This window comes from Zosterops lateralis, assembly GCF_965231275.1.
Source record: "Zosterops lateralis genome assembly, chromosome: 4".
In the NCBI taxonomy this organism is placed as follows: domain Eukaryota; kingdom Metazoa; phylum Chordata; class Aves; order Passeriformes; family Zosteropidae; genus Zosterops; species Zosterops lateralis.
In genome coordinates this window covers 41588687-41605931 of record NC_139765.1, presented here as the reverse complement: position 1 = coordinate 41605931, position 17245 = coordinate 41588687, and the positions used below count along the sequence as shown (strand labels likewise).

At 41.8% G+C, this 17245-nt stretch overlaps 1 protein-coding gene across 1 annotated transcript in view; it reads right to left on the bottom strand.

Moving 5' to 3' along the window:
• Nucleotides 1-455: 455 nt before the first annotated feature.
• The window catches only part of PPM1H (protein phosphatase, Mg2+/Mn2+ dependent 1H), a gene marked incomplete at its 5' end in the record, with an annotated part of 129253 nt that continues 112463 nt past the window's right edge, over nt 456-17245 (bottom strand). Inside the window, 2 exons of the mRNA XM_083859160.1 lie at nt 456-5355; nt 11301-11452. Of these exons, the coding sequence (XP_083715286.1) occupies nt 5208-5355; nt 11301-11452 (300 nt within the window). The 3' untranslated portion in view covers nt 456-5207. The remainder of the gene's footprint in view (nt 5356-11300; nt 11453-17245) is intronic.

The following is a 17245-nucleotide window of genomic DNA, read 5'->3' as shown; positions in this document are numbered from 1 at the left end:
CAGTGATTCCTTAGGAACTGAGGATGAGGGAAAACTTACTCCAACTATGTTGTCATTTCCAAAATTACATCCCATACCTCAGAGAGCTGGTACTGGATCACTTTGCATAGCTCTTCACTGAATCAGAACATGGCAACTGGCAGTCTGAGTGATGAATCATGATCTGATGGCAGCACAAAGCTTTCACAGCTACCCTACAGCTGAACTCATCCAGATCAACCCATCCGCTAATGCACATCAAAGGAATTTACTTCACTAACTCAAGAGTCAAACTTTTTGTCAGTGAATCATCAGTTCCCTGGTAAAGCAGAGTGTGCTACTTGTCCACATTGCACAATTAGTAACACACATAAAGAGACTCAGGAATGCTCATGAAAACGCAGAATAAAAATGATTATACATCTAGATGGATTATATAATATATAATTTAAAATTTTATTTTAAAACTTTGCACATACACTTCTTCAGTATCCTCCTCTTTTGTTCATTGCACTGAAAAGTTTCAAAAAACACAAAATATATCCCTTTACTAAACATTTTTTGTTCTTAGGTTACAAAAAGATTAGCATTTCACAGTCACAAAGCAGAAGTACATTGGTCCAAAACATCTTCCTCCAGCACGTCCTTCTTTCTTCAGGAAATTTAAACCCTAGACAGTTGTACAGATCTCAAGATATTAAGATGAAGTGGCCATTGAAGGAAAGATAAATATGGCAGGTATTAAAAAAAAAATCAAAATTAGACACCTATGAAAAGAACACCAACAGCAATGGATTAAAAAAAAAAAAAAAGAAAATAATGAGCATGGAGGTGGAGAAGGGCATCCTCCTTCAAGTACATCACAGGTAGAAATACAGCAGCACAGTTACAGCATCGTTTGGTCACTCCCTCTATGACAGCCACATCACTGAGTCTTCATCTAAGACACATGGAGGAAAGCTACTTACATACCTAAAATGTCCAGGAGGAACAACAGTTCCACACAGTTTGCCATTCATGTTTGATAGAAAAATGCTGAAAAAGTATTAGGACATAAAATGTAAAATAAAAGGAAAACATCAAGGCTGGAAGAAATGCAGCAGATTTCCTCAAAGCATGTAGTGTTCTTAAAAAACCTAGCAGAAGTTCAGAGCCAAAATCTGCCCAAACATCAAGAGCAGTTCCTCAGGAACATCCTGGAGGGACAGAGTTGACAGTACCTCACAAACCTCTTGTCATATTTCAACACAAAAGTAACCACAAATGGAAATCCACTATTAACAGCAGATTCTGACCACTTTTCCTTTAGCCTGTTAGCCCTGTTGTTTTTAGAATTTATTAAAAAAATTCTCTCTCCAGTGTGAGGCCACTGAACAGCAGCCCTCTCACACAATACACTTTTGTGTTCATGAAGGAAGCATTATTTTCTTAATGCACCAAAAGATGGCTGTGTGCCTTACATAATCAGGTGTAAATTAAATTTCTAACCATCTTCTTCATCAAATTAAATAAAGAAAATTTTGGGCTGTAGTGCAAGAGAAAAATATTTGAATGGCTATTCTACTTTCTGCAACGGTATTTCTAGGAGAATAGTAAAAGCTTCTTGGTTTTGAGTTTTGAGAAATGGGACTGGTCTAGGCAGCAGAAGAGAGTGTTACACTGCAGCTAACTGGAACTCTTTTACTGGTGCCTTTCCTAGCCATTGTCCAAGGAAGGACAAGAATTTGCCCAACTTTCTAAGCAGTGCCTCTGCACAGGCAAGGCAGAGCACTGTGTGCAATAGCAACATGAACACAGATGTAACTCAGGGCTGAGGTTCTTTGCTGCTGAGGCTGTAGCAGTTTGCAATACTAAAGGAATTTGACTGGCAAAAGCCAGAGCACATCAGGCAAGTAACTGACATGCCACGAATCTAAAATTTGTATTTGATGCCTAATTTGCTCCAGTCTGAGGACACAAGCTGTCTGCTCCTAACTCAAGAGCTTCACTGAGTCCAAGAGCAGCTGCAAGTCTGAACGTGGCCGTACCCATCCTGCACCCATCTGAAAAATGCCATTGTGCACCAGGAATTCTCCCTGCCATCCATGTTTTCTAATGCTGTGCAATACAAAGTAATTCAGCCTTTAAAAGGAATTGGAAGTGCTTTTAATTATTCTTGATTCTCACATAATACCCCCCCAATAAATGCCTCTTGCTGTTTCTGTGAGCCTTAGGTGTGCATATGTATTTATGTCATGCCTTGAAGCAGAGCACAATCCCAGCTCAGGTATGCAAGAATCTCCCACCAAAAGCAGGTAAAAGTGAAACCTCAAGTACTAATGCATGGATCAGAGATGTGCCAGACACTCCAGGGAGGCAAGCACCTAAATTTTGCAAAAAAGCAAAATGAAACCCCAAAACCATCACAGCATAGTTTCAGTCACATACATCTGACTATAAAACATTTTACTAAAGTTCTCAGAATTCCGTTACCGATGCTAATTGATATTAATTATTGATACTGTACTTCTGCCCTTTCCAGGAGAGGGGCTGACACTGAACATAACTCAGCCTGGGCCCAGTTGCTGCGGAGAAGCTCCTGACTGATGGCAGTGCCTCAGATGAACAACAAACACTGTGCAGGCTGATTCACCAGCCCACCAGATCATGCTCTGAGAAGTCACCTGCCAGTTTGCTCCCACTAAGTCATGCAGTCTGCTAACCCATCTCTTCAGGGGTACATTTAAAAACACCCCTGAATGAGAAGGTGCCTTTTCCACTGCCTTGAAGTTTCACTTTCAAATTTTGGCAAATGCTACACTAGAAATCTACTTCTACCACACTGCACTCAGTGGTTTTATGGCAACTGGTAAGTGTGCTGACACCATGTTACCAAATGAAGACCAACAGTGCATGAGCACTAAAATATTTGACAGGGGCTTGTAGTCAGTACCAGCAAGCACCAGCATCTTATCTGTCAGATGATTTCACCAGATTTGCCAGCACTAATTTCTTTGTCAAAGAAGACTACACAATTGCATTTGCAAAGAGACAACAGGAGTTACATAGAACATGAAAAGCATGTTTACAAGTTTATTAGGGGAAAAGAAAAAAAAAAAAAAAAAAAAGAAAAAAAGAAAAAAAAAAAAAAAAAAAGCAAGAAGATCTCTTGTCTCTTGCTTAAACTTTAAAACATATGAAGGGCCAGATGAAAAATATTAGACTCCAAGTCTCTCTTTTCACCCAGATGCACACAGAAAAAGATGTAAAGAGAAAGAAAAAAAAGAAAAAAAAAAGGAAAGAAAGCATAAAAACACATAATCAGATATGCCATTGATTTATACTGAAGCTCTAGAATATAAAACATCCATGTTCTGTACAGCTTTATCACATGAGGCACTGGGGAACTCATGGAACAGTTTTCAGCTAAAATCACGCAGCATGCTGCAGTGTTTGAGCTGTTCCACTCTCCACATTGCCTGCTTTCATCCCGAAACTCTTCTGGGTCTAGAGATTTGGAGCAAGAGTAGTTTAAATCCACCAAACTGTACTTCCAGATGCAGTCAAATGCAGCATCTGGGCAGCTGCACTGCACTTGTTCTGCACCGTGTTTACACAGCACATCATAAATTACAGAACTGGCGAGCTCTGGGCCACGCCTGCTCAGGAGAAAGTCTGCAAAGGGCACAGCATCTCTCTGTCTTTTGGAAAGGACACAGCATTTGACAGCTCCCTAGTCAATGCCCCAATGATGTCAGCTCCCTGTCTTTTTTCTTATCAAAGAAGTACAAACCAGATGAACAGCTCCACACCAATGTGGTCTGAGCACAAATGAGGTGGAAGTTGGCTCCCCAGCCAATATACCTGTATGCTAGAACTTTCTGATTTTGTTTTCTCTTAAATTCCTGCCAATGAAGTAAGAGAGCTGCCTGCGTGGACTAGGCAGCCAGGTTACACTGCAGACTTGCTCACTTGTTTCTCACCTGGACTACTGCTTTCATGTCAGTAACATTTTACACAAAATTTCTTTATTTAAATTGATTTATCACTGCTAAGAAAAGAGCTGCTGAAACAAAGGCTCAGATCTATCACAGTCATCTTATGATCCTTGAGTACAATTCTCAATGCCAAGAGGACAGAAAGTTTTAATCTGTCCCTTTCTGATCACCGAAGTCAAGCAGGCAAAGGTATCCTGAATAACAAATGAGGCAGGAAGAACTGAAACACCTTTGAAACAGATCACTATCTGTGTATCCAAATTGCTAATGAGATGACAATACCACTACTTCAAGTAGAAGTCCAACTGAAAATACACTCAGAAGCCCAAACAAATTTACTAAATCTCAACTGATGGAAAAAATTTATGGTCAGGAATCCTTTCAACAGGATAAAGCAGGCAGAACCATTCAATGAATGTAAATCTTTGATCCCAAAGAAACCACGGCCTCCAGGTAAACATCACGAAAAGCTGAGTTTGCATGCTCTGTATAATCATGGTATACACACAACAAGAAATCTTGACAAGTAACTCCTCACACCGAAATAAATTCTGCCATACAGGACTATGACCTATTTCTCCTAGACAACTCTGCAGGTGACTGTTTTAGCTGCAGTAAACAGGCATAGTCACACTGAAACCAATTTCAGTTTTCCTACTAAAATACAGGAGGTACAGTTTACTGAAGAAGAGATAGGAGAGGAAATAGGGGCTCAAAGGATTACACAAGTTTGAAGTTGTCCATAGATAAGTCATGAATACAACTTTCTGAAAGAAGAAAACTCTTGAATCTCATATATGTATATCTATATTCTTAAATGAGATGTGACCCAAACCCCCTTCTGAATATTTGGGGGTAGATTTCAGGAGCCTCCTTGGCTTCTGATACTTACTTCTACTTTCACAACTGAAATGGCTCTTCCAAGCTACATGGTAAACTGAGAAAAAAATTAATTCCCCACCCCACCTAGAGGGATGACAGAATCCATAATATGCTAGCAGCATTTAAATCCCATTCATCTTAAGCACCAAAACCATTTCTGTAGGGAAACTGGAATCTTAAAGGTTATCTTTACTCATATACAGTATATGTGCAGAGCCCTACCTTTTGGGCAGAAAAATATGCCTCCAGCATTAGTTTTGACTAGATTACATCAATTGGAAGTGTCCTGGTCAGACCACCAAAACCTATTGTCTCTTACAGGCCCTTCTCACAAAGATCTCCATCCTATAACCACTCTTGGTGCTCCTTTCAGGACTGTTTGTTCCCATGTATCAAAGGGATGACATAGACAGAGATGTCGTCTCCGGAGCCCAGCCTGTCGTTGGATATCCGCCAGCCCCGGTCCTTCAGCACGCCTCGGGCTCGCATCACCAGGTCCTGCGCCGCCAGCGTGTACCTGTGGAAAAAGCACAGTACAGCCAAGGACGGTTGTTTCCATGAGGAAAGGGGGTTTTCACAGCCTGCTGCCTGCAGAGTTAATGTTGTGACCTACCAAGACATGCTTCCCAGTGCTTTAGAAGCAGGCAGGAGAAACACAAACCATGGCATATGCACACAGCAACTCCTTCCAGTTCAGTGACAGTTCCTGAGTAAGAATGTAAACCTATTCGACAGGCACCACTTGATCGAAAGTCACTGGCCATTCTAAGTGCCTGGCTTCACCAATCTTGAGAAAAATATTAAACACACTTACCTTAACAAACTGGGTTTCTAGTAGTAGCCTGAAAAATTGAGGACCCCAAATAACACTACTTGTAGAAAATAACACACTTGTTCACTGACACACCTGAAGGTAAACATGGCTCAACTATTTCAGAAATGAACTATAACAAAGAAAGTAGTTTGATAGCAAGTAATAGAGCATAAAAATAAAATCCAAATTTCACTTTAAGACTAACTTGTCTGTTTTTCTTGACCATAGGAATGGTCAAGAAACTTTTAAATCTCTTTTATTCTGCAACTGGAAAAGGAAACTTACAGTTAATATGATCAGATTAACAGAGTCCCACGGTTCTTTTACATTTATGAGTTCAGTGAAAATTGCCTGCATGTGAGTGGTCAAGTGCTTAATTTAGTCAAATACCAAGTTTCACGTTGCTTCAAAACTCCCAGCCTGTGCTGGGCTGAGTGGCACTGGATTTACGGGAGTTGTTTTTCTGTACTGAAAAGCTACCACATGTTGCTTGGGGGCAGAAGGGTGTCAGAGTCCAAATGGTGCACAGACAGTGCCCTGTCATGTTGTCCCTTACTGCTTTACCTGCTGTTACTACATCAACACATCTGTGTACTCACCTAGAAGTTTCAGAGGAAACAAATCTCATTATGGGTGAACAGCTACTGTCATGTGTTACACCTCATCAGCCCAACACCTGGCCAAGAGGTTTTGAATTTGATTGGGTGGAGGCAAGCTTTTCTATGATTTAATATTTAAAAATAACTGAATAGTTAAAAGACTGACAAGACAAAACCACCAGTCTACATGTTTTTTATTAAAAGTGTAAATATCAACCTCCATGATGATGCAGAGCTCTATGAAGCCACACACACAGGCCTCCAAGAACTAAAGCACACCTCTGTGTTTCCAAAACCAGAAAGGACAAGAAGGGTTTGCATTTCAATACCCCCTTTTCTAAGGAAGATCCTTGACCAGAAAAGATCTGCCCAGATCTCATCTGTAGAAGGGAAAGAACAGTATCTCTGTTGATCAGAAGCACTGTGTGTATGTCTAGGTTTGTCAGCTACCCAGGACTCTTTTAACCTTAGAACTTTTCACCACAGAACTCCTAATTAAGTTCTATCATAGAGACTTTATTCAGTCTCTGGGGATAAAAGAAGATAAACCCCCCCCAGTTATGTTCTTGCCTGGAGTTTTGATGACTTGAACTCAGAGAACTCCTTTGAATCAAGGGTAGATATATTTTTGCTACTAGAAAGATTTCTTCGATGCAAATGAACCAATGCCTGACTACTCAAAAGGTTTGATGCCAAAATCAAGTAATGTTGTACAGCTGCAATGTGCCCACTGTTTCTAACGGTACCGAGTGATAAAATTTCCAGGTCTCACTAGTTTTGACAAATTTTTTACTTTAGCAGCAAGAGAAGGGCTCAAAGATGTGAAATCTAATACACATGCTTACATACACACATGCACTGTCCACTGTTCTGAGATCAGTCTGTGCCACAGACTCGAGCTAGAACATCAGGATGTAACAAGGAGCACTGCCCTTACTGTCCTAATGCAACATGAAACAGTGTTTTCTAAGGGGGAAAAAACCAAACATACATACTAGCACTCCTCAGTTCTCAAATCAGATGCAGGGCTAAGGAACAAAAGGACTCCACGTGGCAAGCAAGAAACTGGAATATTTATTCACAGCATGATGCTGAGTGAATGATGGCAAGGACATATTTCCCAAGGATTTCTCAGCTATTGTCAGAATTTAAGAAAGAAACACCCATCATTCTGCAAGAAAACTTTGCCTTCCTGCTTTTTCTAATTAACAAGGACTCTCCACATCTAAGGAGTACAAAGGAATGAGTATTGCTTTTGATTGCATTTGGCTTTTGCTGCTGAATGTGTCAAGAGGGGAAGATAAAAAAAGGAATTTTAATAAACAAGAAATTCTCTTGTAGACAAACCGTGAAATACTCAAGAAAACCAGCACAATGAAGCAAAGAAAAAGGAACAGGTGAAGGCAGTAGTGAAGTAACATATTCCTCTCCTGAGTAGAGCTGAATTGAAGCAATGCTGTTCAACTTGGCACTATAAGAGATAGGGTGAGTCTCTTGTACCTGGAGATGAATAGCAGCAGCAGTGCATTACCGAATGTATTATTCTCCAGTGCTGTGAAATTTGGATTCCGCTGTTGAGACAGCATTAGAGAACTGCTGAAGTAGTTTTAAAGTATCCACTTCCTCCTAATGAATAGCCTTGCTGGAATACAACTTTTGTGTTTTAAGAATAAATATATGGAGGTTTTTTTCTTATACCAAAGCTTTCTGTATTGATCAGTAAAAGTAATGAAGGAGAAATGGTGACAGTGGGGGAATCATGCTGCTGTCTGAGCAGCTTCTTATCTCCTCACACTCAGCAGAGGTGGAAGAGCTCCTCAGCATCCTCATAAATCTCCAGTGAGTGTGAGAGGGAAAATGAGGGGACAAGAAATGACAAAAGGAAGGATAAGAAATAAAAGATTCCCAGGGTCAGAGGGTAAACACGCATACATGCAGCTGACGGAAGTTGGCAAAAAGTCATAGTTCTCCATCTTCATACCTCTTCAGAGAGCTGATGTATGGACAGTGACACTTCACTGGGAGCCCCTGTAATGCTCGTCTGCCACAAGACCCATAAGAAATGAGCTGGCAGCTCCATCCCAGCCTCTTCACTCCATCACAGCCCTCATATGGGAACTGTTCTTTAAACAAGTCTGTGCCCAAATCCCCTGAAGGTGCTTCTGCATGGCTGCATGAACAGAGACCTGAGGACTTTGCTCTACCTGCACTTAAAGATGTCCAGGCACATACTATGTTTTACAGAATTCAGAGATGTTTTTTATGTGGGCAACAAATACTCACAGTAAGTATCACCAGGAGAGAGTCCTAAGAGCATTGCTGAGGGCTGTAAGCTCTTACCCATCAGGCTATAAAGTGACTTCCAATTCAAATGGGAAGGATATTGTTCCCACAAGGAGCTAATTATGTAATAGCCAAGTACTCTGCAGCTGTAAAATCCTCTCTAGTTTGTTGTTTTGTTTTTTTGTTTTGTTTTTTTTTTCCTCTTTTCTAATATGCTGCTGTCAGAGAATAAGTAGGCTATTGGGTCAGGTGGGTCCAGGGGCTGTTCCACAGATTGGTTCTCCTGAAGACCACAGCATTGCCAAATCCAGGGTGCAAATCTCTTACATTCTGACAAGTTTTCTACATCTCTAGAGATATTACATTTTCAGCTGATCACCTCACCACAGATTATGTCACTGCACCCAGCATGGAACCTGACATTTTCTGGGATAACATTTCCTTTAAACATAACATTTCTAATATGGCAAAGGAGATTTTTCTGTCACTGACTAGCGAGAGGAATGAATGCAGCTCCAATGCTACTGTAAATTAATTAGTTATACCTCATTTAGACCACTGTGAAATAATTACATAGAACCTCTCACACAGTACTTTAAGACCTTTAAATATTCTTTACAACCAAGCAGCAAGAGCAATTCCACCAAGGTAATTTTCATAAATATCATTGCAAACTATATGAGGGACTTCTCTAATTACCTTTTGCATGCTGGCATGAGAAATGTCTTGCCATCACTATTTGTAAGGCTTTGAACGATCTGGCATGAAGTTGCTTAAAAGAACAAATTTATTTACAATTCAGATGTCCGTTAAAAGACCAGTAGGTCAAACACCAATAAATGTGTTTGTTCTAAGTTATAAACAGCAGGTTCAGCGCTGAAATGTGATACTCAGGTTGGCACAAACAGTGACTAATCCCCCACAATTACTAAACCAGTATGAGAAAATCTAAATCAAAACTATTTTCCTTTAGTGTCTCTCATTGCTCTGAGTGTTCTATAATGGATGAAAAACTACTCACCTAACAAGTCAAAAAGCTTGAAGAATCCTGCTTCCTACTGCAGCAGTCATGGTGGCCATCACCATCAGCTTAGTAAAGACCAAAAGGAGCGAGACAGACACAACACACTCTGAATATATTCACAACAGATGAGACTGGTGAGGACAGAAGGCAGGGCCAACCTTTCCCAAATACTAGATGAGAATGGAGACAGAGCAGGACAGAGGCACTGCATGTCACCAGATGCAAGAATCTCAAGGGTACAGGAATGAGAACAAAAGCACCACAGCATTTCTGAATAGTGTCAGGGAATAACTGGAAGTTGACTGGATGGGTCATCTCCTCCTACCTTAAATTAATGGCATGTCTGCATAGCACACTGCCAGATGCCCTGGAAGTGCCCTTAGCTGATCCTGTCTGATCTCTTCCCAGAGAGAAGGCAAACACAGCTGCATGTCTTGCTGAAGTAAAGATGGCCCAGGACTATCATTCATACCACATCTTATCTTTGGCATATGGAGATGGGCAAAGTCAAAATATTGTAGTTGCAGCTTCATGATAATCATCAATCACCCATTCTCCCGATGATCGCAGCTAAACCTCTTTTTGCATTCCAGATTTGTGTCAGGGCAAGAAAATACTGCTGTCGAGTTATTTTGAAGGTGTTCTCTCTTTAAAACCCAAGTCACTCTCAAGGTGTCTGTACCCAGTTATCTTGTTTGTTGATGAACAGGGCTGACCCTGTGAAGATGACCACTTAGAAATACGAGAAACAGCAAGCATTTTGAGATGAGTCTTAGATATTTCTGAAATTCCACTTTCCACAGATCAGCTGGGGATGTATAAATTCTCTCTACCCCATTCTCAGCCCAGGATGAGGGCAGAACACAGTGGTAGACGGCCCTTAATTTACTAGCAACACACACTGCCCTTCCTGAACAGTCCCTAAGAACAAATAAAGCTCATTCCACTTTCACAATCCCATTCACAAGCAAGAGACTTTGACCTCTGCCATAATGTTTTAATTCAGTGACACTAACCCCAGTAGCAGACAAACCTATGGACTCACTCAAGGTGGAGAGCCTTTAGATGGTTGTTTGGGAACTTGTTTGTTTGCATGATGGAATGTTTTAAGGATGGAAACTCATAATCTGAGAGGTGATAAATATAGAAAAATGAAGAGTGTGAGGTAGATTAAAACGTTGAAATGAAACAGGATCTAATTAAATGGAATACAAGTCAGAGTTTCCACCTATTTTGTCACCACACCTGTCCTACAGCTGGTAGCACTGAGCATCCTCTATAGAAGGTGGGTTTAAAGGTCACACCATGACTAGGAATGAGTGGGAACCATAGTAGGAAGTATTTATGTACATACATAGTGAGAGAGAGGGGGAGATGTTGAGGATGTCCTTCTGAGAAACAATCTTTAGAGTTAAGGGTTTGTCCAGAGGAGATGCCATGTTCTCCAAGACCCCAGTCTCCTACAGTTTTCACAGGACCTCACACAGCAAACAAAATGGATCCCATGCCAAGATACTGTGATCCCAGACATATTCCTTTGAAGGTAGGCATTTCTGAGTTATAATAGAGCCCCTGCCCCAACTGCTCACAACTTGCTGTAGAGGCTCTGTCCTACCTATAAAAAACATTCTGTAAGTGTTGCATATTTCCCAAATGTTATTCATATCATACTTTCTACAAAAAATTTTTACCAGAAAGTGCTCTTCTGTGGAGAAGCTAGAAAATCAAGGATGAGCACAAACCTGTGGGGATCATCAGGGTCACAGTTTGGTAGAAAGTTAGTGACAGCTTCTGCCACTTCTTCATTTAACAGCACATCCCAGAGTCCATCAGTAGCTAGGATCAGAACATCATCTGGCCCATGCTCGTACTGCAGGAGGTCATAGACTCGCACCTAAAAGAAAAAAACCCACATTCATGAAGGAGGTGATTGTCAGACCTGTTTGTGAAACATTGCTGGGTTTGGCTGTGAGTTTATCAGGTTCAGCCAGGGCACTGAAATAACCTCCCATGGCACTGGCGGAGTCTGTCTCCAATTCAGCCCTCCACACAGCAACCTCTCCTGCTGCAGCTCAGCGTGGCTCAGGTGCTAACAGGATGGATTGCAAGTGTTCCAAAACCAGGCTCTAAGGCACTGTGCTGCCTGATGCCAAAAGCACTTGAAGCCTCCCCCACCCAGAAGCCTGGCTTCAGTGCATGAGGCTCCTCCCTATCATTGGCAGGACTAGTCATATGGAAGCTGAATAATTTATTTGATGAATTTTTGATATTTTCTAATAAAATATTCACAAATAATTGTTTTCACTATTTGTCCAGATCCATTTAAGTCTGCCAGATTGCATATTTGGAAATGCCTGTGTGACAGCCGGCATTGCATTCATTTTTCTAAACTTGACACAGCTGCTGCACTCAAGAGTTTTGCCTGAGCAAGTGAGTTGTTCCATGAAATGCAGAAAAACTGCTCAGTCACATGTATCTGTAAGGATTTCAGTCGTTACAGACCGATTCAGGATCTGTACAAAAGTGAAGTTTATTTGCACTATTCAAATACCCATTGACTTCAACTTGTCTGTCTGCAGCCCCAGTCAGGCTGATCACTGCTGGCACCTTTTAACACCCTGTCTTTTAAAACAATTTCCACCATCCTCTTCTCAGAGAGGCTGAGTGGTGGAGGCAGTCACGGTGGGGGTTGCTGCGAGGCCATCAGCTGAGCCAGGATGCAAGCAAAGGCCATAGAAAGTGTTTTAAAACAAGCCTGTAGTTTGGTGTAACTCCCCTTCCAGCACATGCTGTAACTCCAGCTGAGAAATGCCTGCATTTCCCCGGTTGTGATGGGGAGCCATTAGGAAGTATCCACAGAGCACTTTAATTACCCCAGCAACAGCCACAGTTTGAAAGAACTGTAGCAACCACAGCAGGGCAGATAGGAGGGAAGGATCATCTACACTGAAATTCAGAAACGGTGCACTTCATCATGCACCCTGCTCCAGTCCTGGATTCCACTAGCAGCAGTTAGTCAGGACAAGCACTTGGCATGAGAAGAAAATATGAGCTGTTTTATTCTTCCTCATGGTGCACTCTCCCTTTAGGAGCCATGGAACAGGCAATGCATATAAAATGCCTGGACCTTTTAATGTAATTATGCTTTTATGGGACTTCACCCAGTACCAGAGGAAAGAAAAAAAATTAAAAATCACCTAGATCTCACTGCTAATCCTTACCATTTCGCCTTTCACTCAAAAGCACAAGAAGGTCATTTGTAAAATGTAACCTTCACTTCATTATCTAAGGTAGCTGAATAAGGACTTTGGAGAGGATTAAATTCAAGGCAAGATACTCTCTTCATTAGAGCATATCTGCTTATTCAGACTTGAGTGGGAATACAGAAAAGACCCCTATATGCAGCACAGCTCTCATCTCAAGCTTATTGTACAGAAATCAGTAGCTGTCATAGTCCCTGTCTCCCAGAATTTAGTTCAGCCTTAACAGCCCACAGCTGCAACTCAGAAATCCCTGGGGTGTGGAGGGTAGTTGGCCAACACAACCATCAATATACAGCACATGTTTTGGTCAGATCTCTTGGGGACCAGCAAACACTTGAGAAAGCATCAGAGTTAATGCTAAGGGATGCACTCAGCATCAAGCCTCTGGCAGGGCTAACCAAGCTTCAAACATCTGTGCTGGGAAAAGCACATCCCAACCAAGACACATTACACAAAAGACACATTACAGTACAAGAGCCATGTTTGCAGCTTAGATGGGGAAGAAGGCAGGAAAGCAAATCCATATGCATCACTGATTGGAATCCTCCTGAAATGAACCATTTTATCTGACTGAGGAGCGGCACTGGGATGGGTAAGAAACTTTTCAAAGCTTCCTGCAGCCAGTCCATGGGTCAAAATGCAAGAGCAACATCAAGAAGAGATTGCTTTACCAAGGATATGGGGTTTTTTAGGGGAATAGGAAAAAAATGCATTCACTGATTTATTATGCAATCTAGGAAGAAAGGTACTTCCTAAAAGGACCAGCTTTGTGAACTCGGCACCTCCAGTAGAAAGGTATATGTTGAGAAGAAACCAGATGTCAGAAGAGATGCAGAGGACAGTGAGGTGTTAGGCCTGTCCCTAGGCTAAAGAAAAGAGAGTGCCAAGGTTACAAGAGAGAAGCTTGGGGCAATTGACGTGAAATTGTTGCATACAAGAACCAGCTGGGCATGCAACAAAATGTTCAATGAAATGCAGTTTTGTCTGCCTTCCAGTTACCTTAAGTCCTTTCTTTGTGTCTTGCCTTGGATTTCTTACATACAGCTGTAGGTGCCCCTAATATGTTGCTGACAAAAAAGAGCTAGAGATATCCAGTCTATTGCAGGGTCAGGTTATGTTCACAGACTGCCTTGTCCAGGTGCAGAAAGTAACCAGCTTCTAATCTTTCCTTTTTCTGTCAGCATCTTTGTTCCAGTTCTGACTTGGGTCAATGAGGGTCTCTTGCAGTAGCGCCCTGTGCCTTGAGCTGGACTTGGAGCAGCATGACAGCAGAGCTCCTGGAGGCACCAGGGCATGTGGAATGGAAGCTCAGCCCAGCAGGGCTCACTGAACACCCACTCCACACACGTGCCACGCTGTGCAGCACCCATAGCACACTACCCACTGTACAAAAAAGGTGACAGAGTAAGATATGCCACAGTTTTCAAGTATGAGGGGACATCCAGGGAATTACCTAAGTGCCTGCAACAGCAATGAACCCCACAGCCCTTTAAATCTTATGTGACAAAAAACAGCTCAATGATTGCAATGAAAATGCCTGTTTTATTTCTTTAAATGCCAAATTAAACCTTCCCAATGCCTGCCTCCTTCCTGTAGCTGTATTTCAGGAAAGAGTGAGGTTTAAGGAAAGGTCTGTCTGTGACACAAGTTTGTGCAAAGCTGCTCACACAGCAAAGCAGCATTGCAGAACCCTGCAATGGTTCCTCAATGACCAGCGGTGCAGAGGTTTCCTTAACTGGTGCAGCACCTTTGACAAATTTCCTAACAATGCCATCTTGAATCTTCAGTCTTTTCCTTGTGAATTGCTGCTTCTGCAGCCAGACATCAATCCTGAGAGTGCCCCACAGAACTTGTGTTCTTGGCCTCCCATGATGTCCTGACAGCCCTCTCAGCAACTCCCTCCAGCCTACCAGCCCCTTCTGTGTGAAGAGTGAGCTTCTCACTCTAAATTAATCTCTCTGGAGTATCAGGGCAGCCCTGGAAGGAGCCAAGTTTGGTCACCATACTTCTCCCATCCACTAGTGGCTTATTGATGTAAAGCAGCTGGCCTGTTAACTACCTGAACTTGATGGTATCAACCACAAATGTAAAAACTGTAAGGAACAAGCAGAACCTCAGCAGCACAGGCAGCCATGAAGCCACAGCAATAAGCACTGGGTTACCCTTATGTCCTACAGACAGAATAATACTAGTTAACCTGACTAGTACTTACAGATCTGCAGACAGGTAACAGTAGATACAAACCACTAGAGCCCATAGTCATACACATCTTTCCGAACGTCCATTATGCAGTTTGTCAAGTATCATCTTTCTTCAATCTAGGTATTTGTTTCTCGTATTACATATTACCTACATGCAGTCAAGAGCACTGAGAAAACTGCAGTGGGCAAGCAATGAACAAACAGGTGGGCTGTTTTTTATTTACATTTCAAACAGATCTACTCACCGGACAAACCCTGCCTTTGGCTGCTGCAGAGGACCACAGCAGCCCTGCGAAGGCACTGTGCCTCGTTTGCCAGGTTTGTTTTTAAGAGGCAGCCAAGGCAAGTCCCTGAGGCTGGAAAACCGTTCACAACAGAGTGACATTCGAGCTGCAGCCACCTGAGGTGTTCCTCAGCAGCCTCGGGGGAATTCCAGCTAAACAACAGCCTGCATTCACTCGCCTGCACTATTGATCAGCCCAGCTACTTCAATAAATTAAGCCCGTTCTTAATTGTATTGTTCCTTTTATGCACAGTGTTATCCAGTGCAGCTTTTCCTGGCAAATTATGAGATCTTTCAATACCGGTCTCCATGTAATTTATATGTAAATAATAAAAAGTGGATCTCAACACTGCTTCCTGCAGCATTCACCAATTAATCTCCTTTTAGTTTTTTACTGCCATCCTTTGTTTCCTGCCCGTTAGGCAATTTCCAGTAGACTGTGCCAACTTTCCACTTTGTCTGTAGCTTCATATCTTTTATATTGTGTATATAAAAGTATATCTTATATACTGTGATGCACAACAGTTTCTCAAATGTCTTCTGAGGAATCAAAGTGCTCATGCAAAAGCATCAACTGCATTTATTATCATTATTATTATTATAATTCTCTTGTAGACCTAATCTCAAGGACCTGAAGCCACTAAAGTGTGATGTTTGTTTCCTGAAGCCACTTTGACTCCCCTTGATCATACTGTACTTTTCTATGTATTTGCCATACTTGTTCCTTTTAATTCCTGAGGATTTCTCCAGAAGGCACATGTCAATCTAAAATGGTCTCCTTGGCCATATTTGTGGAGTTGTCAGATAGATTTTACTAATACTATGGAGCAACAAAAATTTTTCTTCATTACCTTTTTTATCATTTGTTCTGGTGGCTGGCTTTGCATTCCTTCCTGGCAAGGGCCAAATGATGTCATCGGAACCACATCTTTCCCCACCAAATAGCTGAGCTGCCATTCAAAAAATTTAGGGATGACATTCTCCTTTTCATCTGCAACAAGGTGGCTCTTACTAAGCTTTGAAAAGCAGAATTTCCTGCTGAAAGCTTTCAAATTAACTGTTCCATTATGAAAAATAAATATTTAATTCCATGCCAGAGAGCCTCAGCCATGGCTTGCCTGCTTTGTGCTATTCCAGTTCATTATAAGAGGTTCAAATCTCTAGAGTTCACCAACCTGCAGAAGTCCTCCAAATCTGGTCTCATAACAGCTGAGCCAGTGAATACTGATTACATTTGTCAGTCTTGGCTGCATGACTTTTCCTCCCATAGCCTGGCACTCTGTCAAAGTATCATTCCACACCACCCTGAAATTACTATTATATGCCTATTTCTGGATGTAGTCTCAGGGATGTTTACCTTTCCTTGAGCTAAATTTTGGTGGATACGGCATACCAGAGCTTTGTCATGCTGGAAGTAGAATGTTCAGAAAACTCACTCCACTATCCCTTACTTGAGAAAGGACATTGCAATTATGGCACAGAAACAGAAGCCAGAAGATTTGGATCTTCCTTCTGTCACGACTCACTCTGTGCCTTAACTTTCTGTGCATCCCCTTTTCCAGGTCTGGAAACTGCAAATTGCACTTCCCTGCCTCTAAACAATTCACAATCCAATGCTGCCCAGGGACCAAGTGTGACTGCTGCCTGACACCACTGCCTTTGTTTCCAAGGGCCAAGCATCTCAGATGGCAGAATAAAGATGTTGTTTCTTAATGCTGGTTTCTGTGCAAGGCGTGCTGCTCATGTTTGGACAGAACAAGTCAGGGTAAAACATGAGGAGTTAAGCACTGGGGCTCTCTCTGGGAAGAGAGGGAAGAGATGATTAAGAGGAGGAGTTGCAATGGAAAGCAAGTTGGAGCATATGCTACTTCTTAATAATACTCAGGGGTTTTTTTGCCAGTATCTCTAAATTAAGGTGGCTGGTGCTCTGTCTTTCCTCC